Genomic DNA, 25,700 nt, shown 5'->3' on the forward strand with positions numbered 1-25,700 from the left:
GCCCCTTTTCAAATAAACGATTCAGTAGGGAGGACTTATTTAAGTTCAACTTTGGTGCGGAGCATTTTCCTTAGTTGGGTGATTAGATGTGAGCAGTACATATTCATTAGAATATTTTATGAAGTCGTACTATTTAAATACTAATTCATGTTGGAGCCCTTGCTTATTAAAAAAGATTAAATTGCCCCTATATCATGGTGATTGGCGCATTTGTCTATATGCATGAAACGTCATCATTTCTATTAACATTTGTTGTGAAGACAAGATTTAACGTTGGAAGCAACATATAAAAAATGTATTCCTTGTATCTCCTCAAGTTCTTGACTTGCAAAGAAAATTATGACGATCAAAATATTGATTGGAATGGGTACATAGAAGAACAATATGGTTAGGAAGTTTTATTTGGTAAAGAAATAGTTTAGCTTAAAACTAATAAGATTCCTAAAGGTTTAGTAGCTTTAGAAAAAAAAATGAAGAGCATGAAAGTTTTAAAAACAGCAAGGCTACTAAGATTCATAATGATACTGAGGAAATTAATTTAGGAATTTTGAACATGCTCATAAAAATGTTTGTAGTGGTAAAAAAATTATCTTCTAAAATAAGGTCCGATTTGATTTCACTATTAAGAAAATATAGGCATGTATGTGCATGCAATTACGACAAGAGGATTTGTTCCAAGACAAAATATCTTTAAAACCTAAAGCTGAGCCTTTAAGACAAAGACAACAACCTATCAACTCAACTTTAGCCCCCAAAATAAAAGAAGAATTAATCAAGTTAAGAGATGCTGGAATTATTAAACCTATTAGGCATTCAACTTGGGTCTCTAATCTCATTCCAGTTAAGAAGAAAAACGGTGATATTCAGCTGTGTGTAGACTTTAGAAATTTAAATATATCATCTTTGAAAGAAAATTATGCTGCTCCTAATATAGAGATTATACTACAGAAAGTGACGGGAAATGAGTTACTATCCATGATGGATGGTTTCTCAGGAAATAATCAAGTCAAAGCCAAGGCATCTGAACAATACAAAACAACATTTACTACTCCTTGGGGGACTTACGTCTATGCTAGAATTCCCTTTGGTTTGACTATTGCAAGCACTACTTTTCAAAAGGCTATTGATGTTGCATTAGAAGGATTGATTGATTTCATTTTAGCGGTCTATCAAGATGATCTCACCGCTTACTCTAAGAAAGCAGAAGACCAATGTGGGCATTTAAATAAAAAATTTATAAAAGCCTTTGAATATGGAATTCCCCTTAATCCCAAAAAATGTCACTTCAGAGTTGCATAAGGGAGACTTTTAGGACATATTGTATCTAAGGAGGGGGTAAGAATAGATCTTGAGAGGGTGGCTGCTATTGATAATACTCACATACCCAAAACAATTAAGATAATCCAATCGTTGTTTTGGCAGATCAATTTTGTAAGAAGGTTCTTTTCCAACTTCATTGAAATATTAATCTAATAGCTAAGATGTTAAAAAAAGGTGCTAAGATATCATGGAACAATGAAGCCATAGATGCTTTCGCAAAAATAAAAAAGGCAATAAAAGAAGTTCCGATTCTTGAATCTCCTAATTTTAAGAAACTCGTTTAGATCTTTTCCTTTGCATCTTACCACAATATAACACTAGTGATGCTATAGAAGAATGACGAGGGTCATGAACAACCAATTGCTTTCTTTAATAAGACTTTGTAGGCTGTCGAGTTTAATAATGACGTTAACAAAAAACAAGCCTTTTCTCTTGTCAAAGCGGTCAAATCTTTTAGGGTTTACCAAGTTGGAGCAGAATTAGTTGCTTATGTGCCTAACACGGTTATCAAAGACATCTTTAGGCAATTTGAAACTACTGGAAGAAGATGTAGATGGATAAATCAAATTTAGGAATTCAATATCGTAATTCAAATTACAAAATTGATCGAAGTTCAAGGTTTGGCTAAATTTATGGTAGAAACAAATTTGGAAGCTGCACAGGTTAACCAAGTTGATCTTGAGCATACTGAAGTTAGCAATGAAATGTGTCCTTGGTACAACGATAGTTTACTAATTAAGGCACATGAATTATAATGATAATTTAAATGATAACCAAAAAAGGATCGTAAAGCTTTAAGCTGGGAAATATGTGTTAATTCAAGGTGACTTATATTGGAAAAATATGGGTGTTTTACTTTAGTGTTAACACATGTATCAATCTGAAGACTATTCTCAAAGAAATGCATGAAGGAGTTTGCGATGATAACTTTTCAGCAAAGACTACAGCTCATAAAATCTTACGTGTAGGGTACTACTAGCCACATTTTTTTAAGGATTTCCATGCATATGTAAGAAAGTGTGAAGCATGGTAGACATTTTTTGGGAAGCTAAAATATGACGATTCTCCCCCCCAAAGAACCTTGCAAGCAGAGGAACCTTTCCAGATGTGGGGGATTGACTTTATAGGAGAGATAAGTCAAGTGGTGGTCATAGCTGGATCTTGGTGGCAACCAATTACTTCACCGAATGGGTAGAAGCCATACCTACCCAACAATCCACGAGTAAAGTTGTGATTTTCTCATAGAGAATATCTTAACCAGGTTTGGAATTCTATGGAAAATTATTGCTGACAATGGTATGTGTTTTAGATTTAATGAGTTTTTTAATTTTTGCAAGGAGTATGGCATAACTGTATCGTATTCATCTCCTTATCATCCCTATAGATGGGATTGGTCCCACAGGGGGACCAATAGCCTATTATAGAGAATTGGGGGTGAGGCCCCCCAATCAATGGAGAAAGGAATTGAGAGGTGAGTGCAACGTATAATATATGGGGACTCGACCCCTTCCTCCTGGTGCATTTGGGGGTAAATTGTAGGGGGGGGGGAATGGTTGCTCCATCAGGGCCTAACCTCTCTTTCTATGTAGTGCCATCTAGAACTTAACAAGCATGCCTGAGATTCAAAATTAAACTTGGCATTATGGGTTGACAGGGTTACAATAAATAAATCTACAAGTTTTTGTCCTTTCAGCCCAGTTTATGGTAAGGAAGCAAGACTTTCACTCAATAAATTATTGCCAGTATATAAATTAATGAATGAAGAGCAATTGGAATATATTGACATTATGGAAGAGAGACTTAATGTGCTGGTTGAGCTTGATGAGATTAGGAGATGTACGTAAGAACAAAATATTAATAAGTAGAAGCAATTCAAATTTCTCAATGAAAAAAGGGCTCAAAACAAATCTTTCAAGCTAGTGGACTGTGTCTTAAAATGGAACACCAAAGATCAAGATAAAAGTAAAAATGGTAAGTTTGAGGCCCAATGGTTAGGACCATTCATTATCTTAGAAAATATAGGACATTCTTATTTTTTGTAGGATATAGATGGATTCATGCAAGATTTTCCTGTTCATGGATAGTACCTAAAGCCATTTTTCCAATGACAACATTCAAGGGGTTTTCATTTCCCTTTTCTATTTTCCTTTTCACATTTTATTTAATATTTTTTGATATGATTGCATAGATTAATAGTTGTTTTTTCTATTCTTGCAGGTTTGCTTCACCCAGAGATAATTGGGATGCTTGTCATGACCATAAGGGGCAGATGTCCCAAATAGAGTCACTGATGGAGCCTAGATTTTGCAAAACTTTTGGCTCAATTTTCTATCCCTTTTTTCTTATGGTTTCATTAAGATAAAAATTTCGTTTGCATATGATTAACTAAAGACAGGTCTTGTCCCATATCTTTAAGCCACAATTTCATAATAAATGGATCTCAGATTTCATATAAATTATTATTTTATTCAAGTGATGCAATTTTTATTTTTGTTTTCTTTCCGTAAATATAACTATTGGAAATTGCAAGGCAAGAGCACACAATACAACAGTAACTTGTTGGTCTTGAGTTTGAATCTACTCGAACTTAACACATAATAATAATTAATTACAACAAATAATAACAATAATTAATCTAGGCTTCGGCCCATTACCAATAAAAGAAAACTATTGGAAATTGCAAACATGGTAAAATATCTTGTTGAAAGAAATTTGCAAGTGCACCACATAAGATTGGCAGAAGTCAAAAGAAAAATTCTTATATATGGTTTCATATGATATTAAAGGAGCAATTTTCAAATTCTGAAGAGATATGTGTGATTGAGAGAGATAAGGCTAAGAACAATTCCCAAATCCATCATGGAAAATTGATATGATGTGCTAGTCTAATTTGTAAGAAGTAAACTATTTTTGTGGGCTTAAAGTAGAGATATAATATTGTGAATGAGCTTTGTCCTTTAAAGACAACTAAATAACTGAGTACTCTATAATATGATTGTAAAGTAGATTGATTAAAGCATTTTAAGTTTGAGCAACAAAGATATTGTGAATCCTATTGGTCTCCTTATCTTTGTCCAGTTTTGTTTCCTGTTCATTGGAGTTAAATCACATTCTAGATTAACTTAGAATTGCATATAAAATTGATCCTTTACATAAATTGGATTGCCTACAGTAATAAAATATACTATCTTCAAAGTTGCACATAAACAAACTTTTCTAATAATTGACTCTATTGCCCATATTGACTAGGCATTGGTTTTAACTCTGAAGTGACACTTTTTGGGATTAAGGGAAATCCCTTTCTCTAGAAAATTCATCCATTCGATATTATCCATACTTTGAGCATTTCTTAATTATAAAACAATTTCTTTCATATTTTCCAGGATATTGAAGTTTTAACAATTTCATTTTGAAAAATTAATGAAGTTCTGAATTCAATTTACATTAAACATTTTTTATTTATTTGAAGTGACGCAAATTAGAAGACTCTTTAATTCCTTTCCGTTTGGAAGTTTTTTCTTGTGTTGTGCTTGTGGTCAGACTCATTTGCTTTAAAACCATTGAAATCAGGAGATTTGTTCAAGATTATGCATACCCGCCTTGGCCCTACAGAGCCAAAAGTGCAGAGGACTTGCATCTAACCGATCAATCTTGTCAAGTTGGCCTTTGACTTGTTGGAATCCCACCATTGAGTCGAGAAGGTTCATAGGATTCCAATCTCTGGTTTTGGGAACCAACACAATCATTGACGAAGTCTACATCATCATGAAGTTGGACAACCATCGATAGATCCTACTCATTCGGAGGGCTGCTAGTTGAATCCACAATTCCATCAAGTTGATCACCGAGTGTTAGTTCCACAAAATTTGTGTAAGTCTCCTCTTCACCCTTGTGGCTCTTGAGGGTTTAGGTGCTTCCTACTTGAAGAGACAATTATTATCACTTGTTTATCCATATCATCCTAATGGTGAAATGGATCTAGGAGGATGTCTTCATGCTCTTTAGGATTTCAAGGTTGGCATAGCCATTTGTCAATCTGGTGCTTCAAATTATTGTTGTAGAGTATATTACACTCAGAGGATGAATACATCATTTGCAATTCTTATTAGAATAATCTTTATGTTTCTTTTTAATGCTCACTATTGTATCTTATTGTATCTCTGTAAATATTAGAATGTTTCTAATATTTTGGTGTAGTCTAGAATAGAATGTTTCTATTCTATTCGACTCTCCTCTTTGTATATATAGATCTTTTGATCTTTGATTAATAAGTCAAGAATTCTGCCATTTACGTTTGTAACATGGTATCAGAGCTAATACTTAAATTTTTTTGAAAAAAAATTATAATTTCTTCTTGAAATTATTTGTTTAAATTTTTTCAAAATTTTTTTAGTTGATTTTCTCTAAAACCACCTAGGATTTTTTGCCTAAGAAATCTCAAGCTAGGGTTTTGCAACTTCTTCCTCTTTGAAAATCGTGATTTCCTTTTGCAAAAACACAAAAAAGTTTGAATTTGGTGGTTGTTTTTCTGTGCAACTCATGATTGTTTTTTCCATGCAACTCATGATCATTTTTTTATCAAAAATCTGGCAAAAATTGTGGTCGGGACTGGGCCATTTTTTTCCTTTGAAAATCAGGACCAGCAAATCACATTTTCAATGGTAAGATTCGGCATGTCTTGGCAGGACTCCCGTGTGAATACAGAAAATTGACAACCATTCCTTTTGTGCGGCAAAACGTCTGATAAACCTTGTGTTTTTTGCAGCACTTGGGCTCGTTTTTTTGTCTAATACAAAATAATTGGCTATCTTTGTCCATTTTTGGACATCTCCTTGTAGTTTTTTACCTTTTTTTTTGCACTCAAAACCTCCATGGCCGCCGACTAGATTATTTGCTCGAAACCCTAACTTTTGGGGTCGGAATTTTTTTTGTTTGCATATTCTTGGTGGGTTTTCTAAGATCTCAAATGGGTTGTCATCAGTTTTTTTGGGTGCCTCGATTTTTGAGCCAGCAAATCCGAATTCCGACAACATATTATTTTTTGATTTTTCGAGCTCTCTTCTGGGTGCTTCTCTGATTTTTCTAGGTCTTTCATTTTCTCACCTTGAACTTTGTGCCATTTGAGATATTCACATATTATGAACCAATTAAAAAGAAAGCCAATGCTACCCAACACTCAGAGCAGAAATAATCTATCTACCATGCCTTTATGGCTAGCATACTTGCAGATCATGTGAAATCTTCTACCTGGTACATAGATTCTGGTGCCTCTCGACATTTCACTCACAGGCGTGAATGGTTTGTTGAATTCACTCCCTATTCTGACTCAGTAATCTTTGGAGGTGGCGAAGAATACAATATTGTTGGCAAGGGCAATGTTCAAGTTCAGTTCGGAGGAAGAAGACTCATGTTCCTCAATGTATGTTATGTTCTTGGCATGAAACATAATCTTCTGTCTGTTGGTCAGATTATGAAGCACTCCCCTCAGTTGGATGTCGTTTTCAGAGGAAATAAGTGTTTTCTTATTGATCGTGCTTCTCACACTACACTTGCTGTTGGTCTTGAGGATGATGATATTTATAGGCTTGTAGATTCAGGCAATTCCCTTGAGCGTGCCTTTATCGCCAAATCATCTGCTCTCAGCAGCCTCTGGCATCAGCGATACGGTCACCTGAACATTCAATATCTAGTACAACTTGCTCGAGATAATTTAGTCCATGGCCTACCTGATATCCAGACCCAAAACCATCATGTTTGTGGAGCTTGCCAAGCAGGGAAGCAACATAGGATACCATTTAGGGATGGTGAATCATGGCGGGCATCTAAAGTACTCTAGCTGGTCCACGTTGATGTATGTGGTCCTATGAATACTCCTTTTGTTATTGGGAATAGGTACTTGTTACTCTTTGTGGATGATTTCAGTCACAAAATGTGGGTATATTTTCTTAAGCAAAAATCAGATGCTTTTCTTGTATTTCAGCAGTTTAAAGCCCTAGTAGAAAAAGAGTCTCGTTCCCCCATCCATACTCTTAGGATTGATAATGGGGGGGAATTCTGCTCTTCTTCTTTCTCTACCTTCTGTACTACTCATGGCATTAGACGTCAGTTCACCACAACTCACACCCCTCAGCAAAACGGTGTTGTAGAGTGTCGAAATTGTACCATCACAAAAATGGCTAAGGCTATGCTAGAACATAGAAATGTTCCCAGAAAATATTGGGCAGAAGCAGTATCCTACCTTCTTAACCGATCACCCACCCTTGTAGTTAACCATAAGACTCCTGAGGAAGCCTAGTCTAGTCGCAAACCTAGGATCAACCATTTGAAAGTTTTTGGCTCTCTAGCATATGTATGGATTTTTGATGCCAAATGCACTAAGTTGGATTCCAAAAGCTAGAAACTCATGTTTACAAGATATAGTCACACACATAAGGCCTACAAACTGATTGATGTAAACACTGATCATTTAATCTTTAGTCGTGATGTTGTGTTTGATAAGGAACTCAGACAATTTCAGCTCTCTACCTCCCCGCCGCATTCTGAGATTCAGTCTTCAACAATCTCTGACTTGGGTCCTTCTATTTTGTGAGTCATTTGATGCTACTGATACACCACCTCAACCACCTCCAGATAATATAGCTCCTACTTCTGCTCCTCATCCAGCTATTCCAACAGTATCTAATATTGGCTCCTTTACTCTTTGGCCAAAATGGTGGGCTCAAACAATTAGTGATCTTCGTCCCGATGAACTCACTGAGGGTAGAACCTCCAGAAATAAGAGCATTCAGCACAACATAGTTAATGTTGCTCTTATGGCCAACATCCATAGTATCCCTGAGCCCCAGACATATGTAGAGGTCGAAGGAATTCCAGAATGGGAATAGGCAATGGATGCTGAGCTTCACAGTCTTCAAAAGAATCACACTTGGGTTCTTTCAGATCTCCCTCTTGGGAAGAAACCCATTAGCTGTAAATGGGTCTATAAGGTCAAGTACCATGCAGATGGTACCTTGGACAAATACAAAGGTAAACTTGTTGCTCGGGGATTCACCCCGCGCGAAAGCATTGACTATGAGGAGACCTTTGCCTCGACAGCTAAGATGAGCACTATTCGCCTTCTTGCCATTGTAGCTCAGTATGGTTGGAAAGTTTATCAGATAGATGTGAACAATGCTTTTCTCAATGGTGAATTACAGGAAGAAGTCTACATGACGTAGCCCCCAGGTTTCAAAGTTGCTGGTTCAGATCCAAAAGTATATAGACTCCAGAAGGTCCTCTATGGTCTTAAACAGGCCCTTTGGGCTTGGTACATAAAGATTGATCAGTATTTGGTTGCTCAGGGATTTCAGCATAGCTCGTCAGACAGTAATCTATATATTAAACACTCTGGTAATGATATTCTTTTTCTTGTTGTCTATGTGGATGATTTGATCATTACTGGGAGTTCAGAACATTTGATTCTAGAAATCAAACAGGATCTATGCAGAACTTTTGATATAACAGATCTCGGATTGCTTCATCATTGTTTAGGTATTGAGGTTTGGCAGACTGACAACAATACTTTTTTGTCTCAGTCCAAGTGTGCCAGAAATTTGCTTGATAGGTTTCGAATGCAGGCTTGCAAACCTGCCTCCACTCCTATGGAGACTAGTCTGAAATTGTCCGCACAATTTGATTCTCCTCTTGTAGATGAAACACTCTTCAGGCAACTAGTAGGTAGTCTCATCTACCTTACTACTACTAGACTTGATCTCAGTTTTGCAGTCAACTACACACAGTTCATGACGAACCCCAAGACTGATCATTCGATTGTAGCGAAACGTGTGTTGTGCTATGTACATGGTACTTCAGATTATGGTCTTTTTTACACAAGGAGTGCTACTGAGCTCAGTGGATTCATCGATTCCGATTAGGCCGGCTTAGTTGATGACAGGAAATCTACTTCTGCCTATGTGTCCAGTATCGGATCTGCAACAGCTACCTAGACTAGCAAGAAGCAATAGGCATGGGCACTCTCCTCTACAGAAGCAGAATATAGAGGAGCTGTCAAGGCAGCTTGTGAAGCAGTTTGGCTCCGTCAGATGCTTGCAAATATGCATATTCCTCAAGTAGGTCTGACTTCTTTGTTTTCAGACAATCAGGGAGTACTCAAACTTGCCAAGAACCCAGTGTTTCATGAACGAACCAAGCACATAGAGCTTCATTGCCATTACATCAAACAGTTAGTAGAAGATGGATCTATTCAGTTACTCTATGTCCCTACCTCAGAGAAACCAACAGATATTTTCACAAAACCCCTTGGTCCTGACAAGTTTGTTAAATTCAAGGGATCTATTGGTGTAGTGAATAGATTGAGCATTAGGGGGGGGTATTAGAATAATCTTTATGTTTCTTTTTAATGCTCACTATTGTATCTTATTGTATCTTTGTAAATATTAGAATGTTTCTAATATTTTGGTGTAGTCTAGAATAGAATGTTTCTATTCTATTCGACTCTCCTCTTTGTATATATAGATCTTTTGATCTCTGATTAATAAGTCAAGTATTTTGCCATTTATATTTGTAACAATTCTATATAGCCTTTGAGAGATGTGTCCCTATGTCATCCATTAATAACCCAATCCTTCTTGATTTTCTTTGACAATTCAATCAAAGTGGGTGTTTTTATTTCCTGTTGCTCGATCTAGGGAAGGAAGGTCAGAATCAATGGTCTAGTGTTGAAAGTCCAATAGAGTCTCTTCTCACTTCTTAGCTCCCTCAAGACATCTTCCAATCCATCACTCATTGACATGATTCGATCTCCAGTCCCAACAAGCTGGCAAGATCACCAACTCTAATACCAATCTAATGTTCTCAAACGTCCCTTCTATCGTATGACACTTTCCTAGACATATAATCTATAATGTCCCCAACCGTACCACCTTCTTTCACCAATATGGCCTATACTTTTGTACAATAATTCCACTCTTCCTATACGGTGGTCCCTTATCCATACGACACAACTCAACTGAATTGCATAGTTATTCCTTTTGTATAGTCAACTCATCCTCTAACTCGTATAGTCAATGCAACTTCTGCGCACAACCAATATTGTTTATGCTTGTCCAACTATACCCCACTCCTACATGGTATGCAAAGATTACCAGCTAGAGTATATTACAACACTCCTCAAATAGAATGATGTTGCCGAAAGACAATTTATTATTGATGAAATAACTAGTTCAAGCAGAGAGATACTAATGCATGAAACAATTTGTATTCAATAATGATAATATTTCATATTACACCAAATGAATCTTTAATAGAATAATTTTGCACCAAGGGCAGGATACAAATTTCACAAGTTTGATGCACAATGTGAATATCAAAATGATATTTCTAATAATAGACTAGGTTGGTTGTGAACCGCCAAAACTATGAATGCAAACTAGGGAGGATCTTCAACCACCAAAATTGCACACTCTAGAAAGTTAAAATATAGCATAGGTCAGCAATATTTTATTAATTTATTATTTGGGCCTCCTTTATTTAATAATCAAATTAATTAATTAACTTAATTGAAGCACTCTATTAAAACTGGGGACACTACAATAGACAACAACCTATAACACAATAATGAGTTGTGAGCCTCTCATTTGGGAGGTCTTGGGTTCGAGTCGACTTGAGCTTAACAAATAGAATATAACTAACTTGAACAAATGATAATAATTGACACTACAATTAAAACCTTCATTAATAGACCACATGAGTCACTTTATTGAAACTTATTAAATTAATTAAATCATATCACCCATAAAATAATTTTTGTTGGATAATTAAATAACTAAATTAATAAATTCCCCTTTTCTCAACTTTAGCCTAGGAGAATCAAATAGGTTAATTAAGTCTCCATGGAGTATTGTAATGTCCCCATTTTGGAGGTATTTTGATTTAATTAATTAAGTTGTCCAAAATAATGAATATTTTATAAGGATGACTAATTAATTATTTTAATTAAATAAATAAGTGGTATTAAGTTAATTACTTATGAAGTTATCAAATAAATAAATATTAAAAGGTAACTTTATATTTAATTAATTTAATAAAGTGACTTGAAATTTAAAATATCTTATAAAGTCACTTAATAAATAAAATAAAATAACGTTCTAGAAGTTTATGAAGAAATTGGAGAAAAAGAATAAATAGGCATCCTGGGTTTCATTCTCACCAGGCAGATTTGTTGTTGTTGATGTTGATGTTTGATGGTTGTGGAGCCTAGGATTTCTGCAGTTTCTTTTGGCCATTGAGAATGAAAACTCTCAATTGGTGAGCAATTTTGAGGGTGTGAAATATCACTTGAATTATTGCAAAGTTGTGGAAGTTGCTTCAGACTTTCTACTTGTACTTCAAAGCAAAATTTTATGGCTCTTGGCCAAATTTTGGTGGTACCGATTTGAGGAAATCTATTGCATATTTTGGATGCATTTTGGAGCTTTGGAATTTCATGATTGGGTCGATTTCATTGCTATTATAGTTACCAGTCTTTTTCAGTTTTTAATGGAGGACAATTTTGCATATCATATTCAGATTTTAGCTTGTATGGCCTCATTTGGGTATTGTTTCTTTGTGAGTATTTGAGCATTCATCTTGGGAGAGCTTGGCAATTGTTTTGAAGCAGCTATCAGGTTGCTGGTAAATAATTTCAGTGGTCTGATATACTATAGAAAGGGCACCATTGGCAAGACATTTTGGTTCATAGCTCATTATTGAAGCATCCTATGGTTCTGGGTATTGTTGCATTCAATTGCTATCGCCGAAACAATCATATCAAGGGAAAATTCGAGGAGCCTAGAGTTTGTATTTATTTATCTAAAGTATTGCTAGGCAAGAATAGGGGCGACACTTCAAGGGAATCGATTTCTTCATTTGGAGGGGTCTTCATCATCAACAAGTGTTATAATCAAGTATCAAGCTCTTCTAAAATTTGTGTACCAGGTTTCTCAAGTCAATTGTTGCATATATATTGCATTTTAGATTTCATACTAAGGCTGCATTGGTACTCAGAAGATTACATAGTTTGCATATGTTGTAATGCCAAGAGTCTTGGCCATTTCATACTAGCATTGTAGTTGACATTATATGTGCAATAAATGAGACATAAGTTGCTGGTCTAATATAGTTGTAATTGAATATGTTTTTATCATTCATGATCAACTTATTAGTTTGCATGCCAATTGTTTGACAAAATGTCAATTGGCTGTAAGTTCTCTTTTTGGCATAAATAATGTTATAATTTTGCATACCAAGTGTTTATATTAATGCCACTTGGCTGTAAGTGCATTAATGCCATCTTAGGTTGCATCCAAAGTGTTTGTCATAATTACTAGTTGCTGTAGTTGCATATTGCAAGCAGTTTTAGTCACATATATGCATTGAATATTGTCAAAATAAGTTGCACACTCATGTTAGGTCATTGTTTAGTCAATTTTGAGTCTCCTTGCAAGCATTCTCATTGATGCTAATTGAAGAAAAGAGTCATTAAAGAAAACTGAAATGTTATATCAGTCATATGACCCTTGTATGTGAAGTGTTTGACAAAATTTCCAAGGCCAAAAATCAAGAGTTTTCAATCAGATTCGACCAGGGTCATTACAAGTATTCTATGGAAAGGGACACTATTAAAAGCCATATGTAGAATAATGCTTATATCTCCTAGCTTGTAATCAAAACAATGCTTGTAAATATAGGGATGACGTTGCTAGTTCTCACCATTGCTACAAAATAGAAATTGTTGTCCAAGTAACACTTATGACATTGCTAGTTCTCATCATTGCTACAAAATATCCATTTAATTTTTGTTACCTTTTTGGCCATCAGATTGGAGATATGCAAATTCATCAGTAGATGACATTCCTTGAATTTCAATTATTATCACTTGCATTGCAGACTAAACATGGGCAATTTATGCAACTTCAATGGTGGGCACACAAAGTAGCTGCAGTTCAAACAGCTAGAATAGCAGGATTGCCTATTTCTATGCATCTATCATTTTCATTGATGCAAAACATATCAGATAAGTATACAGTTGATAAACTAACATACTATTGTCTCTGTTGATATATAGTTAGTATAAATTTTAGTATTCAGGTGGTTTCTTAGGTTGTTTAGCATGAATTATAATTGAAGATTAAGGGGTAGAGAATATATAAACAGTTCTCATGTATTAAGCAAAGATGTATGTATGTATTTAGCAAGTACATATTGCTTGTTAATAAAAGCTTTTCTTTTTTCTTTAATGTACATCTCACATGTAAAAAGGACAGGTTGAGAAAATACATACACTAACATAGTATGATGCAACAAGATCACCAGTGTTTCTTATAGTCACTATTGCTGTTGTAGGTTTACTTAAAGCTTCAACTGTTGATATATGGAAAGCAGTAACATTTCCTGAGCTCCTAAATGACACAAAATGACAAAGCATTAAACATAGACTGATGATGCTGAAATTCATACTATCTTCAACATTAAGAAGCAGACAAAATTATAAATCATCAATTCCAAAACATTGTAACTTGAGTAATTGCACTTAAGGATTACAGGACTCAAACACTTGATTTTCAAACTCAATCACACAAGGATTTAATTGTCTAATACCAACATTACCAAAAATATATAATTTTTTCATAAAACTAAAAGTCAAATTAAACATAACATAAGGAAGATAAGCATTTGAACTCTTATGTTCAAGCCTGTTGGCCCCAGAGCAGTGAACTCATCTTTCATGTTTAGAACTGAAAAAATCAATTTTGGAACTCTTGGTTGTTCAGTCTTTGTACACTAAACCACACATGTTGGAAAAATTACTTCCTTGCAAAGACATTAAATAAGATCTGAATTTGATAAATAAATAAAAATGACGGATAAATCTAAATTAAGAGTACCATTTTTCTAAGCATTTTCAAAGACAGACTTTACAGTCATAAGATAGGATAAGATGAATCTATTGATGTCCACCAAGAGACCACGAGGGTCTAAGGGACTGAAAAGTATACAGAGAGGAAACTGCCAGCAGCAGGAGCACCAAACAAGTGCCTGCAAGAAGACAAGATAAGAAAGAAAAAGAACAACCACCAAGAAGGACAAACCACTTAACTCCTACTCACTGCCGAGAAGTAGTCAAGAATAAAAATTAATGTTGATGGAGGTCTGGACAATGTTAAGTGCTGCAATTCTAAACTACAAATACAAAGAGTTGCACTGCAAGATGAAAAAACAGTAAATACCATGAATGATTTTAAAAGATTATCACAATTGATGCTTTGTTTCAAGGTAGTCACACAGAAAGGAGTCATGGAAGACCTATTATAGTTACACATCAAAGAGTAATTGAAGATCCTTCCCTAAATGTGGAAGTCTTTTCGAAGGTCCAATTATTGTAGGTTAGGCTGCGATTATTGTGTAGTCTACCTCACACATTTCTAACATGATAATGTTAGAGATCAATTAAATAACAAAAAAGGTCAGCCTTAGAAACAGTAAAATAACATAAAATTACACTGTTTACATTATGCCCAGAAAAGAAAAGTCAGAGTACCTCCGTCAATTCTATTAACAAATCAGAACAATCAAATGAGTTACAGAAGAAGACATACCTATAATTAATTGACACAAGATTATCCCAAAGAGCTGTCACAGTGGTTCATAACTTTTTTGGCTGCAGTGCACAGCTTGTAGACATCTTTTATTCATAGCTTCAAGTAATGTGTTGCGATCTCTGCCTGTACTTCGGAGCTCTTAACTATATTGAAAGCCTGTTGAAGCTTGTAAGATATTTATCATTGATGTCACTGCTAGAACATCAGATATGATGCAATAATCATACTCTGAAAATGCAGATTGATTGGCGACGGAGAACATAACTTTGATACATATTTTTTAGATTTATAAAGTATCAGATTTAAATTAAGTCAGAGATATAGTTCAACATTTCTCTTATATATGGGCAAGATGATATTGTGATGAAGCATGGATGATATTATTTTCAGTAATCATTTCCCAAGCGAGGAGTTTGAACTAATTCTGCAGAAGATTGAATCATATGCTATGCACAGGTTATTAGTAGTTCATTTTCGCTCGAGAATAACACACAATCGGCTGCTATGTTAGCAAAAATATTATCACTGTTCAGATTGTTGGCCCAGATGAAGCAGAACAAAGGCAAAAATACTTCAGAAATCAGTTCTAGCGGTAAGATAATATATACAAGGGCAGTTCTGAAGACAACCTGCCACTGTAAATTTGTAACTCCAGTTAAAATCTGAGAACTATCTTCCTAGTCGCAAGTTTCATTAAGGTCAGATAGAAGTTTCCTCAGCAATGAAAGGTTTGACAATAATATGGTTGAAACAGTGAACTGATTCTTGTGTAGTTATAATTCAGAACTGTCTAAACAGTAATTAATTGTTTTGGAACTATACAGCTGATGAAGAAAGAGGATTCTATTTATCTTTGTTGTCGAGGTTCAATGAATGTGTGCGTGAATGGGATTTTTGGAATAGGAAGAATATCATACAAATCCAATAAAAGAGTTTCTGAGTGTGTACCATTGACAAAGAATATTATATGTGATGTGAAATAAGCGTTCTTACTAGTCTTTATACCCTCACTTGCACCCTGCTATTGTCCAGTAACCTAAGAAGTCATGAAGGGCCAAACATTCTTCTTGGATATCTAATGATTGTTCATTTAAGGTTCCTTTGCATATAGTTAGATTAGTCATCTTAGCTTGTGTTAGTTTAGTTTTTGCTGTAGTTAGCTTTCCTTTGAGATTGGGAATGCTTGTTATTTTGAAATGGCTTGTGTATATTGTACAGACGTGGTCATCATTACTAAATATGTTCAAGCTCATTTAGTTTATAAAGGTCCAAAGCGAGAACTGAGCCATTGGTTAGTTTTCTTTCTTGTCTTGTCTGATTGGGTGATATACTTGTTTCAAAATGTTATTACCTTTTGCATTCTATTGCAAGTACCTTGATCATCACTGTTTCATTTAACATTTTGTTTGGGTTAAGTTGTTGTCCAAGGGACATTATGCCAAGTGAAAAATCTTCAACCTACTTCACCAGCAGTATAATCCTCACACCCTCAATAAGCTTCCTTGCTTATAAGTCAAAGGATGAAAAAAGAAAAGAAAAGAAATCATTACTCAAGTCAAAAGCCAAAAAGCATTCAAAGAGGAAAAATCTTCAGAAAAGACTAAAGGGAAGACATGAGCAATTCTACGGGGGATATGGGAATCTAGTTGGCAGTAGAACAATGTTCACCAGAATTGTAGGCAATAACCTCATTGAGGCTACGGATGCGTGACTGGTAAAGAGGCAATGTCTAAAGACTACAAGTTGCTTTCGGAGAAGTGATCAATGTAGCTTGTCATAGCTGAACTTAGGATTCACCCCTTCAAACAGGAATGAACTTACGCGCATACACTAGATCAGGTGTGCATAGCTCAATGTGGTAAGTATTTTCATTTCCTTTAGAATTTTCTTCATCACTCTGGTTGGTAGGACTAGTTAACCTTAGATTCTAAGATCAATTTGGATGTTTATCCTCTAAATGTTCAGGACCATTTCACAGCAGAGTCACCTTATGTTATGCCTTGCACACAAGGTGCCATGTATTCTACACTACCATGGTGCTGCAAGAAACCTCTCTTTTTACTTTTTCAATTTCTTTGGACTTTCAACTTTTCAGCTTTTTTTGGATTTTTCATAATTTTCACTTTAAGGGAGATCTATCTCAAATATAACTTCAAAGATCATTCTTGTTGACAATTCCATAAATGAAATTTGTTCAGGTCCTCCTAGCACCAATTTCTGTTGATGCAAGTTTTGTTTCACTACAACATACAAAATCAATCATCCAATGTCTCAAAATGAAACACTAAATACTCAATCCTCTCTTGAATAAGGTCACTTTTATGCTAAGATTGCAATGTAATATCATGACATGACTTCAAGGTTCCTTCAATTGTGGATACTCGATCACTAAAATAATGTGATTTTTTGGTAATCACTAGGGGTAATTACACTCATTCATTCAACGAATATCAACCACTTGCACCTCTAGAGATTCAGCTTCACAAGGTCCAATGAAAATATAGTTTGATTTTCCAACCTTGAACTTCTTAAACTGAACTAAACCTCTACTACTTCTTCTCCCTATGAATAGAAGGATTTATAGATGAACTTGGAATTTACTAGATGCAATCCTGTCAGCAGCTCCACCCATCTAGTGCAAGCATCGAAGGAATGCTCAAATGGTTTTCACATTAATATCATATCTTCAATCCCATTAGATGGGTGTGAAATAAAGATTGAATATCCATTGAAGTTAAGTTCTTCCACTCATCGGCTAACCACGCAAGGCACACTTACAATCACCAAGAGAATAGTCACTCAATTTTGATCAAGTCAAGGAAGTGAACATCCACAATTACTTTCATTCCGCTAATCTACTTCAACATGAAATGCAATCTACTCAAAGTGAAAGATCAAGGAATCCATGCAACATTTCAAAAAATCATTAAATTAACTCAACATGAAGACAAACAATGCATTATCAATCACTTTTATAGCATTATAGCAACAATTTAATCAAGTCTCTCCATTAGCTAACGCTGTAATCTATCCAGCTAACTTCTCTCGTCTTCTAATCTCTTAAATCTAACCGCTCTAAATCTTTACAAAATTGAAGGCTTTGACCTTTTTATGGATGTTCAATTACAATGGAAGTACAAGATCAATTCAAGATAAGGGGCTAAGATTAATCACTACAAACTAATTAGGGTTGCCAAAATATCAACCAATCATATGAAGGCTTCATCCTATGGGCCAAAAAAAAAGTTACATTGCCTTTGATAGCCAATGAGAAAATTGTACACTTGCCATGATGTGATTGAATGTGCTTGTAACTGGAATGTTCTAATTGGAAAAGAAAACAAGGTGCCACTGTAATGAACTCGACTGGCTCACACCAACTAGCTAAGGGAATTTGTATTTTGGGGTACTTTTAATTGTGGCTTCTCTTATTTCTTGAGATACCAATCCACAAGTACATAACTATATATATAAGCAATTAACTTAAACCTTGATAGAGTCAATACCAAAATATGATTGGATTGACAAATCAAAGACTTGCAGATTACTGCATTAAAACATGAAAATTGACATGAAACTGATATGCCCAATGTTTTGGATGTATTGCATGAATGTAGAAAATACTGACATAAATTTCAGAATATACAGTAAGCAGCTCTTACAAACCATTAATCATCAAACATGCTGCAATTTTTAATTTAATAGAACCTGATTGCAGTTTGCCATTATGCTGAATGCTCCACTCAATGCCAACAAGATTTGTACCCTGAATAGGACCATAGATGCTACCAAATATGTAATAGAAGAATTCTTCATGCAGCTACAGCAGGCACGATTGAAATGCTGGAAAGAGCCATGTCCACACAAGGAAAGCTAGGCATCCAGTATGTCCAATCAGTGAACACCACTGATAGGGTATAATGGGGTTTAACTATGAACAATTAAGTGCCCAAAATACTGAATCAAACCCAGCGAATGCTCATATACAAATTGCCCAATAATCAGAAATGCTGACACCAGGCAGACTGATATACAATAATCAGAATATCGAATCACCAAATCTCTTCAGAAAAGACTTGTCCTCTCAGCCACAAGAACCACAGTATGAGAAGACACTGAAATCTCCAAAGGACAATTGCTCCTAAGACACAATAGAAACAGAAAGAGGGAGCTCTAAATTCAAACCCTCAGATCAAACCCTTATACCTCAGCAAGGGCATAGGAAAATAATTCAAAAATCCTTCACGGGCAACACAAGCAAATAATTAATCAGATGCCTTTCCCATCAAATGGCCTCATATTTATAAATCTCAAAATGGCACAAGTTTCCCAAATGAACTTCACTTAAGAAGCTTTCCACACACAACATTGAAATATAATAAAGTGCCATTAATATAATTTATTAATTGCTTTTGGCTCCAAAAATGACATTTTCCACCATAACTTAATATTCTGACATGCAAGGCCACTGTTTCTTGTTCCCATGATTTAAAACTTTTTGTCTTGGTTCCAAAGAGCTATGATACTGAGGTGACCAACAAACAATACCAACAAAAATAGCAATGTCAGCGTATTTAGATAAATAATAATAATTCACTCGTCTTGCGAAAATAGTGAATAAGCATCAGAACCAAAATTTGACAACACCAAAGTGATCCTGATGATGAAAGACAATGAATGATCTTGATAGGGTGACTTATTATAAATAAATGCTCCCTCCAAGATTCTTGGAGCTCAAACCTGAAGCCCAAAATAAAAATTGAGAGCATCACTCAACTCTTCTAATTCAATTGAGCTCATCAAAACTAACAGATTGAATTACTATAAATAGTAAGTCCCTCAAATGGAGCAAAAACACACCATAGGCTCCTGAAAAGCCTATAACCCCACAACTAAGACCCTCATATTCCACTATCAACTCACGAGGGTCACGATGGTGACCTAAGAAAGCCAATTGTAGGAACCTGCTAAAAATGGGGACATTATAGCCACCTCATCATCCTAATCTTGTTGACTTGCTCAATCCTATTATGAAGGGAAAATATTCCTTGATACTCAGCCTTGTCAAGACCTCAATAGTGATGGCATGTTCCCAAATAGCTTTATCTTCTACAATCTTCAACTTTTCTTGGAAATTTTCTCATTGCTTGACTTGAACTTGTAATATGATGTATCTTTGAACTCTTATTGAACTCATGAAGTCCTTCATGCGGTTGGATACCTTTCAAAGAATAATTTGATTCCCAAAGGAAATTCAAGTTGATGATTGTCTTCTGCTTGTAGATTTGGTGAGTTTGAATCCTATCTTGATCTTTGAATTTGTCTTTGATGATATGAAATTTCCTTCACTTAAAATTCTCTGAGCATAAGCTTGAAGTTGTTGAGCTTTATCTCGCTTGAGTCTCCCCCATTGCCTTCCTAGCTTCACCTTCTTCAATGACCACTTTGCAAGGCAAGAGAGTAAAACATTATTCTCTTGGGATGATAAGCAACACTTGTAAGAAAGCTGCGAATTTCGTGAAAAGAAATTACATTATACCAAATAAGAATAAGATTTAATCATTGATTGTCTCAAGCTGGATGTAAAGTGCCTTGACAATTTTTGAAGTTTTATCCTTGTTTTTCTACCTTAGGGGTTTTGTCAAACACTTCCCTTGTAGCCTCAGTTTGCTGATGTTTGTTGTTTTGCTATGATTTTTGAATGCCAATGATATTGATAAATACAAATGATTGCAAAATAACTAATTGGAAATCAAAGTGATATGCAACTTCTTTTTATTATTTTGCAAATGCAAGTACATGAAATTCTGATGTAAAATGCACACCTATAGCCAAGAGGTATTTTCACAAACACTTGGCATGCATCGTATGAATGACTATGCAATGAGACGTTTTTACAAACATTTGGCATACAAACTGAACAACTGAATTAAGTTGATTTCTTTTTAATACTTCAATGTTTACAATGACTGAATACTTTGATAACAAAAAGACATATATTACTTGTCAAATGTATCCATCTACAATTGCCAAATGTAAATACCAAAAGAACCTGGAATAAGTAGTTGAGATGACATGCTTTTTGGCTTTGCTTTTTTCGGATTTGCTTTTTCGGGCTGCTTTTTTGCTTTGCTTTTTCGGATCCGCTGTGAAAACTGAAATCTTTCTCCTTGCCAACTGATGTCAAAAATTAGATGCACGGCTTGAACAAAAATCACTGAATATTATCTCCCAATTAATCACAAATGAATTGCCTGAATACCAATTCCTCCACTCCCAACTAGGGTTGATATCTCACAGCCAAAATTGGCACCTTAGAGTCTTCAAACCCTCAGGCAAGTATGCAAGCACAAAGGCTCTCAGCACAATAGATGAATATGCAACTCAAGATGTGTAAAATGACCCCTCAAAGGCTCCTTATAAAGATTTCACAAGCAACTCCAAGAAGCTTCTAGAGGAATCCAACACTTTATTCTTTTAAGTGACATTTTGATATTTTATTATGTTAGTCACTTTAATATTAAATCAATTAAATATAAAGTTACTTTTTAATATTTCATTGTTTAGTAACCTTATAAGTAATTAATTTAATATATCTTTTCCCCCTTATTTCTTCCTTTTTAGCCTCCGGGGAAAATAAAGGCTAAAATAAAATAAGTAGCTGGTGCCTGTCAAAAAGGGGACATTACAGTCCTCCCTTCTCGAAATTGCTTGTTCTCAAGCAATTGCAAACTTGGGTGCTGTAAAATTTTCTCATTCTCCCATGTGGCGTCCACTGTAGGTAGATCCTTCCATCTCACCAAGTACTTCTTAATCACTCTGTTCCGCAACTTCCTCTCTCTGACATCAATGATCTCTTCAGGCACCAAGACCAAATGTTCCTCCTCATCAAGTGGTGGAAGATCCGTGGAAGAGATAACTTGCTGACCTAATGCCTTCTTGAGGCATGAAACATGAAATACATTATGAATCTTGCTACTCATAGGCAGCTCTAACTCATATGCTACTTCCCCAATCCTCCTATTAACCTTGTATGGACCGTAGAACCTTCGTCTTAGTTTCTTTGCTCCACTCTTTTTAAGAGAGGACTATCTATAGGGCTGCAATCGTAGATATACCACATCACCAATCTCAAAGCTGCGCTCAACCTTGTGTTTATCTGCATAAGTCTTTTGCTGATTCTATGCCATTACCAGATTATCCTTGAGTGCCTTCAATATATCTTAGCTTTCCTGAATTCAATATTTTTCTTTAGGTGCCCTACTCTCACCAAAAGCCATCTCCACGAATGAAGGTGCATCATACCCGTACAAGGCTCTGAAAGGATTCATTCCAATGGACATATGGTGTGTGGTATTGTAACAATAGCCTCCTAAATGCAACCACCTAATCCAAGCCCGCTGTTGTCCTGCCACATAATTATGCAAGTACTCCTCAACCCACTTATTAACAATTTCTGTTTGCCCATCAGTTTGAGGGTGATAACTGGTACTGGGTGTCAACTCAGTACCTGTCAGTCTATACAACTCCTGCCAAAAAGTACTCATAAACCTGCTATCCTTGTCGTTGACTATGTTCTTAGGTAGCCCATGCAATCTAAAGATCTCCCTGAAAAATAGCTCAGCCACCTGTGAAGCCCTGTACTCTGTCGGAATAGCAAAGAAATGTGCGTATTTTGTGAGCCAATCTACCAGAACAAAGATGATGTCCCTCCCCTGTACCTTGGGTAGGCTTGTGATGAAGTCCATCAAAATGCTCTCCCACTTCCGCTTAGGAATGGACAAAGGCTGAAGTAACCCAGCTAGATGTGTATGCTCGGACATATTCTGCTGGCAAGTCACGCACTCCTTCACATGCTTCAACACATCATCCTTGAGGCCTTTCCATGAAAACCTCTCTCTAATCTGTCTATAAGTTTTGAAGTAGCCCTGATGGCCTGCTAGGGGTGTATCATGGCAAGATTGTAGTATTTTTTCCTTCAATTTTGATTCCGGTACCAGGTAGATCCTATCCTTGTAGTAAATCACATCATCAACTATCCTGTACCTGTCATCCCGAATCAATCCATCCATCAACTCACAAGCAAATGTATTATTGGAGTACTCCACTAGTAAGATGGATTTCCAATTTGCCGAAATCCCAGAGAGTGAGCAAGTTGAAGGCCTCCTGGAGAGGGCATCTGCAACAATGTTCTTCTTCCCCTTAACATACTCTATGTCGAAATCATATGCCTGTATCCTGCTAACCCACTTCTGTTGTCTCTCGTTCGAGTCCTGCTCTAAGAAGTATCTGAGACTGTTATGATCTGTCCTCACCACAAATTTCCCCCCAACTAGATACTGTCTGAACTTCGCCAAGGCATGCATAATGGTGAGCATCTCCTTATCATAGATGGAGTATAGTCTCTCAGCTCCCCTCAACTTACGGCTCTCAAAGGTGATAGGGTGTCGATTTTGCATCAATACTACACCAATACCTTCCCTTGAAGCATCACACTCTAGAATAAAGGGCTGCGTGAAATTAGGAAGTGCCAACACTGGACAACTGCTCATCACCTCCTTGAGCTTATCAAAAGCTCGCTGCGCCTCTGTTGTCCAACAAAATGCACACTTCTTCATCAAATCTATCAAAGGTGCCCCCAACTGTGAGAACCCCTTAACAAAACGCTTGTAGTAACTGCACAGTCCGAAGAAGCCCCGTAGCTCTATAAGTGACCGTGGTGTGGGCCAATCTAGAATAGCTTGTATTTTCTCTTGGTGTACTTGGACACCCTCTGCACTGATCACATGTCCCAAATAAAGAATCTCTCTAAGGCCGAACTCACATTTCGAAGCCTTAGCATACAAGGACTGCTCCTCCATGATGGTAAGGATCTCATCAAGCTGCTGCAAGTGTTCTTCCCAAGTTTTACTGTATATGAGCAAATCATCAAAGAATACCAAGAGGAACTTACGCAACTGTTTGTTGAAGATATGATTCATACAAGACTGGAATGTGGCAGGTGTGTTAGTTAATCCAAATGGCATCACCAAGAACTCATAGTGCCCATAGTGGCATCGGAAATCAGTCTTGTGCACATCTTGTTCCCTCACCCTAATCTAATGGTAACCCGATCGAAGATCAATCTTTGAAAAATATACTGCTCCATGTAACTCATCCAATAACTCATCGATCCTAGTTATCGGGTACCTGTTCTTGATTGTTTCCTTATTGAGGGCTCGGTAATCTATACACATTCTCATGGTCCCATCTTTCTTCTTCACCAGGACCACTGAAAAAGTGAAAGGGCTGGAGCTAGGACGAATGTGTCCCATATCAAGCAATTCCTTGATTGCTTTCTCGATCTCATCCTTAAATTTCTTAGGATGGCGATAAGGGGTAGTAATCACTGGCTTGGCCCCTTCTTCCAACTCAATAGTATGCTCGAAGGCTCTGTCCGGTGGCCTCCCTAGGGGTATCTCACCAAAAACCTTGTCAAGTTTGCCCAATAGCTCCTTGATGTCAATGTGGACTGGCTGTCCTAAATCTGTAGATTCCTTAGGAGTGATCACACACTCTACTGCCCAAACTATGTCATCATGCCTGAAAATACTCTCCATATGTCTAGCTGAAACAATCTTAGGTGCTTTAGATGCCATACCTCTAAGCACCACTCTACGCCCATCAGCATCTCTGAACTTGAGTTCCATGGTTTGGAAGTTCTGTGAGTACTTCCCTAATGACTGCAACCATTGGACCCCAAGTATGGCATGGATATCACTCAAGTCAACCACATAGAAATCATCTGTAACTGTGTGGTTGCCCATCATAATAGACAACTGTGGAATCCACTGAGTACAAGCTATCTTACGCCCATCAGCCACTATCACACTGAATCCCTCAAAATCCTCTAGAGGATTTTTTCGTTTGTTTACCAATGATGCACCAATGAAGTTATGAGTAGCTCCACTATCCATCAATATTGCTATCTGATGACCTTGTAGGACCCCGCGAACTTTGAAAGAGTTGAACTTAGGAGCACTGGAGATAGAAGCAATGATCTCATCATGATTTTCCCCATTTGAACCGTTATTGTCTTCCTTTTGAGGTTCCTCTTCCTCAGAACTGCTCTCATCATCTGATATCACCTCAATTAAGCGAGCCAGTGTCCACTAGACCATTTCTCCTTGCAATGATAACAAATCCCCTTAAGCTGACACTCTTGTTTATAGGCTTCATCAAAGTTCTCCTTATTACTTTTTTTCTGGAATGGCTTCTTCCCCTTATCCTTATGGGATGTGAAAGGCTTGCTAAGAGCCCTAATGCTAGATGTAGAATATTCCATGTCTCTAGTCTTCATGATAGCATCCTGGAGAGAATCTGGTTTGAAGGCCTTAACCCAACCACAAAGAGGCTCTATCAATCCCTCAATGAAGAGAGAGCATAACCAACCGTTGTTCTGAAATATTTGTCACAATAATTGCCAACCGTTGGAACTCTGTGATGTAAGCATCCACTGAATTAGTCTGCCTGAGTTGTGCTAACTCCCTAAAGTGGAGTTTAGGATCTTTACGATCAAACCTGTCAATAAGCTTCTGGGTGAATTCCAAATATGAAGTAATGTTGGCATGCCCCAAGGTGACAAGTCCATGGTACCACCATTCATGTGCTTCACCTTCCAAATTGAGTGTGGCATATTGGATAGCCTCTGTTTCCAACATAGGATTGAGCTGCAAATATGTGTCGAGCTTTTGAACCCAAGCT

General features: G+C 36.3%; 1 protein-coding gene across 1 annotated transcript in view; it reads right to left on the bottom strand.

Moving 5' to 3' along the window:
* Positions 1-25,700, bottom strand: part of LOC149538273 (protein HAPLESS 2-like) — a 452,273-nt gene that overhangs the window by 131,989 nt on the left and 294,584 nt on the right. The window contains exon 12 of the mRNA XM_089799641.1: positions 13,640-13,757. Coding sequence (XP_089655767.1) covers positions 13,640-13,757 — 118 coding nt within the window. The remainder of the gene's footprint in view (positions 1-13,639; positions 13,758-25,700) is intronic.

The sequence above is a fragment of the Cupressus sempervirens genome, chromosome 9 (genome assembly GCF_028749045.1).
Source record: "Cupressus sempervirens isolate cs-2001-9-10 chromosome 9, ASM2874904v1, whole genome shotgun sequence".
NCBI lineage: Eukaryota > Viridiplantae > Streptophyta > Pinopsida > Cupressales > Cupressaceae > Cupressus > Cupressus sempervirens.